We start from the raw sequence: 7,513 nt of genomic DNA on the forward strand, positions 1-7,513 counted from the left end.
TGAGGGGGGCAGTCAGACAGGAAGGGGCTCTGCCAAGGGAGGTCTGAATCAGCCGTGACTACAGACAGGGCTGGTCAACGTGGGGCACCTGGAGCAGAGAGAGGGGCCCTGGGAGAGGCGCCCGCGCCCAGGAGGCAGCCAGCCAGCCAGGGAGAGGGCGGGAAACCCAGTGGGAAGGAGGGTCTGGGTCCCATGAGAAATGACTGAAAATCTACAGGGTTTGGCACCCTGGTTGCTGGGAACGGGCTACAAGGGGGGGGGGGGGGGGTCTGGGCAGAAGANTGGAAGGATGGTAAGGGCAGGGTGGGGTGGCTGAGGGAGGGATGGCGAGGCGGAGCGTCCCCCTCGCCCCCAGGAGGGCGGCAGGAGGGAGCGGGCCAGCGTTTCTTTGCTCCCGGGCCTCTTCGGACCCATCCTCGGGCAGCAAAGCAAGAACACGTCCTCCGGGGCCTCCGCCCAGTTTTGGGAGAGGCTGGCACACCCACATCCAGTGTGGCAGCGAAGCAGCCATCGGCGGCTGGAGGAGCGCGGGCGGCGGCTGGGGGGGCGGGGACAAGGTGGCGCCGGGAAAGCACATGGGCTCAGAGCCAGGCTCCGTCCGGGACGCGTTAGGATGAAACCATGCAGGTGTCAGGCTGGGGTGAGCACCACATGCACACGCACACACGCACATGTGCGTGCACAGGGGAGCGACCGTGGGGCCGGGCCCTGCAGCGAGGCAGACACTCACCTCTCGAAGGCGAACCGCATGGCCACCAGGGCCATGGCCAGGGGCAGGGCTGCCAGCGTGTCCTGGGGGTGGGGGTAGACCAGGCCATCTCGGTCCTCCAGGTCAGCCCACGTGCTGTTGGGTGGCAGCCATAACGTGTCCTGCCAAAACCACTCGTTGAAGCTGGACCACATCCTGTGGACACAGGGTCTGGTGAAAAGGGGCTCAGTATGCAGGACGGACGGACGGACGGACGGACCGAGCAGGACGATCCACCGCGCCATCCCCACCTCCCCCCAGCGACGGGCAAACCTTGAACGTATCACAGCCGGTGGCAAGGCCAGACTCGGGCTGCGTGCCCTCAGGCAGATGACCTGACCTCTCTGAATCTCAAGTTCATTGGTCAAACAGGGACAGTACCACTACCATCTGGCAGCCCAGCCTGGTAAGTAAGGCACACAAAGCGCTCAGCCCGGTGCCTACGGACCCTTCTGACACAGCTCCTGGAAACAGTTAATATTTTGTAAGTGGTCAAGGGACTGGCTGACGGGGGTCATAAACTCGAGTTCTCCACTGTCCAGAAAGTTTTCGTGTCACTGTGGGACAGTCCCTCCAGAGCAGCCCAGAGATGACAGGTCGGGGAAATCCGCGACTCCCTTCCGGGTGTGAATGTCGGCTTCTCGCTTGCCGTGAGGCTGGGCTGCGGGTGCTGCGTAAGTGGGGCTTCCTTCTGCCAAGAAACCTTCCCAGCGGCCTTGAGGGGCCTGAGCAGCTTGCCCTTTCCTGAGATCGATCAATCGGTCTATCTACCTACCTATCATCTATCTATTTACACATCTACCTATCTACCTACCCTTTAAAGTTTTATTGAAGTAATCTCTACACCCAACATGGGGCTCGAACTCCCAACTCCCTAAGACCAAGAGTCACATGCTCTTGACTGAGTCAGCCAGGAGCCCCGCCCCTTCCCAAAATCTTAAGACAAGTGCCCAGACCCCCACACAGGTCCCCACTTAGGGTGTCCATCCTGCGGCAATCTGTCCATGTGCCTTCTTCATGCCATTCACCCATCTGCCTGCCCAGCTGCCCATCCATCTGCAAGGTGTTCTCTGACTGATACATGCCAGCATGGGGCTAGGTATTGAGGACCCAGCCGGGAAAAAAGCAGCCCAGCAGGGGAGACGGCCAATATACAAGTAAACATTCATGAATGAGGTGACACGGTGTGGCAGACCTAGAAGGAAATAAACAGGGTGGCCTCGATTTTCAATGAGGTGACCAGGGAAGGTCTAATGAGATATTATTTGATGTGAAACCGGAGATGCGGAGGGCCTCCGTTTATCCAGAAGAGTTCTGGTGGTAGGGAGGGGCTTTCAGAGAGACAAGGAGCAGGTGCAAAGGCCCTGAGGCAGGACTGAGCTCAGAGTGTTGGGGGATCAGCAAGAGGCCCCTGTGGCTGGAGCAGGGTGAGGGGGAGAGAGGAAGGAGGGAGGCCAGGGAGGGGGGACAGAGGGAGGTCATGCAGGGCCTGTGGGCTTCAGGGAGGAATTCAGATGCTCTCCGACATTTATGATTAAAAATTTCAACCCTACAGAAAAACAAAGAATTGACGGTGCACGCCCGTAACCCACCACTAGATGCCACCATCCACTTTTGCTCTACTTGCTCTACTGTGCATCTGCTGGTGCATCTGTCCACCCCTCCATCTCCCACCCTGCCATCCCCCCGCTGCCATCACGCCATTTGACTTTTCTGGATGCATTTTAAAATAAGCAGCAGACATCAAGCCGCATCGCCCCTAAATATTTCAGCATGCAGATCATTAGCTAGAGGTCAATAGTTGCTTCTGGGTTTGTTTGTTTTTTTTTTTCTTTCAAGGTAAAATTTGCCGGAGCAAAATGCATCAATCTTCAGTGTATAGTCGCCGAGTTCTGACAAATACAGGTACCTGTGTAATGCAGCCTCCAACCACGAACATTCCTGTCCCGCCGCAAAGCTCTCGCGCCCCTCCCCCCTTCCCGGTCAGTGTCATCTCCCCCATCCGAAGGTAACCTCTGTTCGGGGTACCTGGGGGGGCTCAGCCATTTAAGCGCCCGACTCTTGGTTTCAGCCCAAGTCATGAGCTCATGGTTCTTGGCTTTGAGCCCCGCATCGGGCTCTGCGCTGATGGCGCGGAGCCTGCTGGGGATTCTGTCTCCCTCTCTCTCTCTGACCCGCCCCTGCACGTAGTCTCTCTCAAAATAAATAAACACGAAAAAAAAAATAAAAGAAACCTCTGTTCCAATGTTTTGTCTCCCACTGTGCATTTGCTTTGTGCCAGAACTTCACGTAAATGGAATCACACACCATCTTTGTGTCCGGCTTCTTTCGCTCCTGTGTAATGTTTTTGAGTCACTTACATGTTGTAGCATCTAGTGGTAGCATCTTCTTCTCCTTTTTTTTTTTTAAATTACTGAATCATCTGCTTGTTGATGGGCAGTTGGGATGCTTGGAAGTTTGGGGTGATCATGTTAGCACATTCCCGTCTCCCGGGTCAAACCCCAAGGAGTAGGATGGCCAGGTCAGGGTGCAGGTGCCTGTTTAAACTTCACAAGCAATTGCCAAACTGTTCTCTGGGGGTGGCTGGACCATTTTCCACTCCTGCCCGTGGAATCTGGGGCTTCTATTGCCCTTAGTTTTATTTTTACTTTTTAAAAATTTTTTTAAAATTTTTTAATGTTTTATTTATTTCTAGGAGAGAGAGAGGGAGAGACAGCATGAGCAGGGGAGGGTCAGAGAGAGAGGGAGTCACAGACTGAAACAGGCTCCAGGCTCTGAGCTGGCAGTCAGCACAGAGCCCGACGTGGGGCTTGAACCCACGAACCGCAAGATCATGACCCAAGCGAAAGTCGGACGCTTAACCGACTAAGCCACCCAGGCGCCCCTACTTTTTAAATTTTTTTAACGTTTATTTTGGGGACAGAGTGGGGGAGGGTCAGAGAGAGAGGGAGATACAGAATCTGAAGCAGGCTCCAGGCTCTGAGTCATCAGCACAGAGCCCGATGCGGGGCTCGAACCTACAAACCTGTGAGATCATGACCTGGGCTGAAGTCAGACACTCAACAGACAGAGCCACCCAGGTGCCCCAGTTTTATGTTAGATAAAATGACAAGCTGTGGGTATTGGCCCCTGTGTGGGAGGCTGGAAGGGGTGATGTCCACCAGAAGAAAGTGGAGAGGAGGGGTGCAGGCTCCCAGAGACTTTTTTTTTATGTTTATTTCCTTTTTATTTTATTTTTTTAAAATGTTTTATTTTTTATTTTATTTTTATTTATTTCTAGGAGAGAGAGAGAGACAGTGTGAGCAGGGGNTAAAGTCATCTCGGGGCACCTGGGTGGCTTAGTCGGTTAAGCGTCCGACTTTTGCTTAGGTCATGATCTCGCGGTTCGTGGGTTCGAGCCCCGCGTCGGGCTCTGTGCTGACGGCCAGCTCAGAGCCTGGAGCCTGTTTCAGAGTCTGTGACTCCCTCTCTCTCTGACCCTCCCCTGCTCATGCTGTCTCCTCTTTCCTCTAGAAATAAATAAAACATTAAAAAAAATAAAGTCATCTCCGCTTGAACTCACAACCCTGGGGCTCGAACTCACAATCCTGAGATGGAGAGTCGCACGCTCTGCCCACTGAGCCGCCAGTCAGGTGCCCCTCTCCAGACATATCCTGGAGGCATGGCCCCCAAGAACCGAATGCCCTTAGTAAGATAGGAGCTGGAGGAAAAGCAGCACAGACACGTGATTCTTTTCTTGTAAAGTTCAACGGCAGGTGAAACCAAGGACGCAGGCGTTAGTTTCCTGTGGCCGCTCACGCGGGCCGAGGGGCAGCTCAGAACAATGCAGGGTCATCCTCTCACATGCTGGGGGTCAGGGGTCTGAGACGGGCCTTGCTGCGCTGAAATCAAGGCTGGGCAGGGCTTCGTTCCTTCTGGGGCCGCAGGAGACGACCCGTTCCTGCCTTTTCTGGCTTCTAAAGGCCACCATACTCCCTGGATGGAGGCCTTTTCCTCTGTCCTCGAGGCCAACATCTCTGTCCCTGCCCCTCCTGCTTCCCTCTCTGAAGACCCTGGGGCGCTGGGGTGGCTGAGTCGCTTAAGCCTCCGACTGTTGATTTTGGCTCAGGTTGTGATCTCAGGGTTCATGAGATTGAGCCCTGCGTTGGGCTCTGCGCTGGGCATGAAGCCTGCTTGGATTCTCTCTCTCCCCCTGCCCCTCTCTCGCTTGCGTGTGCTCGCTCTCCTCGACGCCTCCTCCTTCCCCATCAAAAGACCCTTGTAATGGTGACACTGGGTCACCAGGGGATCCAGGGTCACCCCCATCTCAAGGTCGGCTGATCAGCAACGTCAACTGTGCTTTACTGCATGAAGCTTCCAGAATTAGGGGGAATTACTCTGCCTACCACACTGCTGGACGACAGAAAGGTGGCTGCTCTAGGGACAGCGACCAGAGGGGTGACGTGGGGCTGCCCAAGGCTGGCATGCTCTGTCTCCCAGTCCGGGGGCTTTTCTGGTCGAGAAAATTCACTGAGTTACGCATCTACGATGTGGGCCCTTTTCTCTCTGCAAATTAAAACGCTTGCATTATTTTTTTAAATGTTTATTTATTCTGAGAAAGAGAAAGAGAGAGAGAAGCAGAGAGGGAGGGAGAGAGAATCCCAAGCAGGCTCCGAGCTGTGAGATCATGACCTGAGCCGAAATCCAGAGCTGGACGTTTAGATGGAGTCTCCACCACCCACCCCCTGGCGCCCCGAGGCTACAGTCCTGACTCCAGTTCCGATGGGCGGGCTCTCCCCACACCCCAGCACCAGCTACAGGTTCAGGGCTGAGTCCTACAAGACTAGAATTGTGTCTACATTACATCATCATCACCTGTGCTTCTGACCAACTGGCTAAAAATCAGCGGCTCCCAGGATCCCCGCCTTGGGTCTGATGACTTTGCCGGAGCAGCTCACGGAACTCAGACACAGGGTGCTGACTAGACCCCAGCTCTGTTGCAACAGGACACAACTCAGGAACAGCCAGACAGAAGGGATGTAGAGGGCAAGGTGTGGGGGAGGGGAAGGGGCGCCTGGCTCCGCACGCACCGCTCCCCCCAGATTTCCATGTGTGCGCCGACCCGGACGCTCTCTGAGCCTCGTCCTTTCATGGAGGCGTCACGACGAAGGATGCTGGATTAAATCACCCACCGTCGATGCCCGAGTCCATTTGCTGCCCCTCTCCTGTCCCTGGAGGTGGCACTGGAAGCCACTGGAAGTTTCTACCCTCTGTTCATAGTTGCTTCCTCTGACAACCAGGGGCTGTTCCAAAGCTACCTTGTAACATAACCAAAGACTCCTTGATCATGGGAAATTCGAAGAGTTTGGGGAGCTCTGTGCAAAACCAGGGACAAAGGGCAAGCGCGTATTTCTTACAAATCACCATACGACACGTCACATGCAGAAAAAAGAACTTCTCGGAGTGTGAGTCTCAGAGCCAGCACGTGGCTGATGTTCAAGTCCAGGGGGATGTATGGAATGGCCTGGGGGGAGGTGGAGACGAGGGGCCATGCCGTGAGGCATATGGTAACCAGGGAGGTGACTGGTAGTGGTAGTGGCACCACTGGACAAGGGAGTGTGACAGTGGCCAGTCTAGACCTACAAGTCTCGGGCGTCCCAGGCTGCATGGACGGACGGACAGGTGGGTGCAGGGACCTCTGTCCGGATGGTTGTGCTGTCTACAAGGAACCATCTCCACTAACAGGAAAGGTTGGCTCGATCCCACATACCCGCGGAGGCGCACGGGTATTCCCGCCTCCCAGCCAGAGCCACGCCCACTGTGGGCNGCAAAGGAAGTGAGCCTGGAGTCCCAGCAAAGCCCCCAGCCAGCCAGAGCTGAAGCCAGAACCCAGGGGTCCGGCCCCCGATGCCACGTTCTTTCCCCACTCAAGGGCCACCCAGATCAGCATCCACCACAGCTGTGGGGCTTGCCAGCCATGATGCACTTTGGAGACAAGGAAGAATGCACACGAGCAATGGCATCTTCCAATCTCAGGCCTCTGTCGATGTCCCAGCTTCAAAGCCCGCCATTCACCACCTGACACCTTCTGCTCCCCTTACACTGCAGGATTTCACACAGCCAATGCTTGCCAGTGCTGTCCTCTGCCTAGAATGCCCCTCCAGTAACTACTGCCCTGTGTTGGGTGCTGAGAACGCTACATGGTGAGGGAGGCAGGCAAGGTCTCCGCCTCCACAGGGCTTACACACCATCCTTGGCTGTCTGGCAAACTCCTATGCATCCTTCAAAACCCAGTTCATTTGTCACTTCCTCCTGGAGGTACCTCCCAGTTGCCCCGACCTTGGAGTCAGTTAAAGCACATTCCCCCAGCGCTGCTTCACTCCCTCTGATGCTGGGAGCTAGTCACCAAGTCTTTTCTGGTGACAGTGGGGGGTGGGGAAGGAAGGAAGCATGACCAGTCTGGAACCCCAGCCCCCGTCAGCTGAAGCAAGCCCGGGCCAGCCATTCTGGCACCCATGTGAGAAAGATCCCCCTGCACTACAGAGGTCTCAGGCCTGGAAGTCTTGAAATGGCCGTCCCCTCCCACCCCTCCGCCCTCTTGATAAAGAAGAGGAGCCCAGCAGACAGGCCAGAGTGCCAGCTGTAATGCACCCTCAGGCAGGCAACCAGGCTGCACTGTGCCTCAGTTTCCCCCTATGTAAAACGGGATGTCCACAGGGCGTGGTGGGAATGGTGGCGGGGGGAAGGGTGAGCACGCCGTGTAACTGACTGATGGATTGTTCGCAG

At 55.6% G+C, this 7,513-nt stretch overlaps 1 protein-coding gene across 1 annotated transcript in view; it reads right to left on the bottom strand.

The window, feature by feature from the left end:
• The window catches only part of CERS4 (ceramide synthase 4), an 8,169-nt gene extending 5,976 nt beyond the window's left edge, over positions 1–2,193 (bottom strand). Inside the window, exon 1 of the mRNA XM_077745664.1 lies at positions 731–2,193. Within this exon, the coding sequence (XP_077601790.1) occupies positions 731–993 (263 nt within the window). The 5' untranslated portion in view covers positions 994–2,193. The remainder of the gene's footprint in view (positions 1–730) is intronic.
• Between the last annotated feature and the right edge of the window lie 5,320 nt (positions 2,194–7,513).

This window comes from Crocuta crocuta, unplaced genomic scaffold (genome assembly GCF_008692635.1).
Source record: "Crocuta crocuta isolate KB4526 unplaced genomic scaffold, BGI_CrCroc_1.0 scaffold650, whole genome shotgun sequence".
Classification (NCBI taxonomy): Eukaryota; Metazoa; Chordata; class Mammalia; order Carnivora; family Hyaenidae; genus Crocuta; species Crocuta crocuta.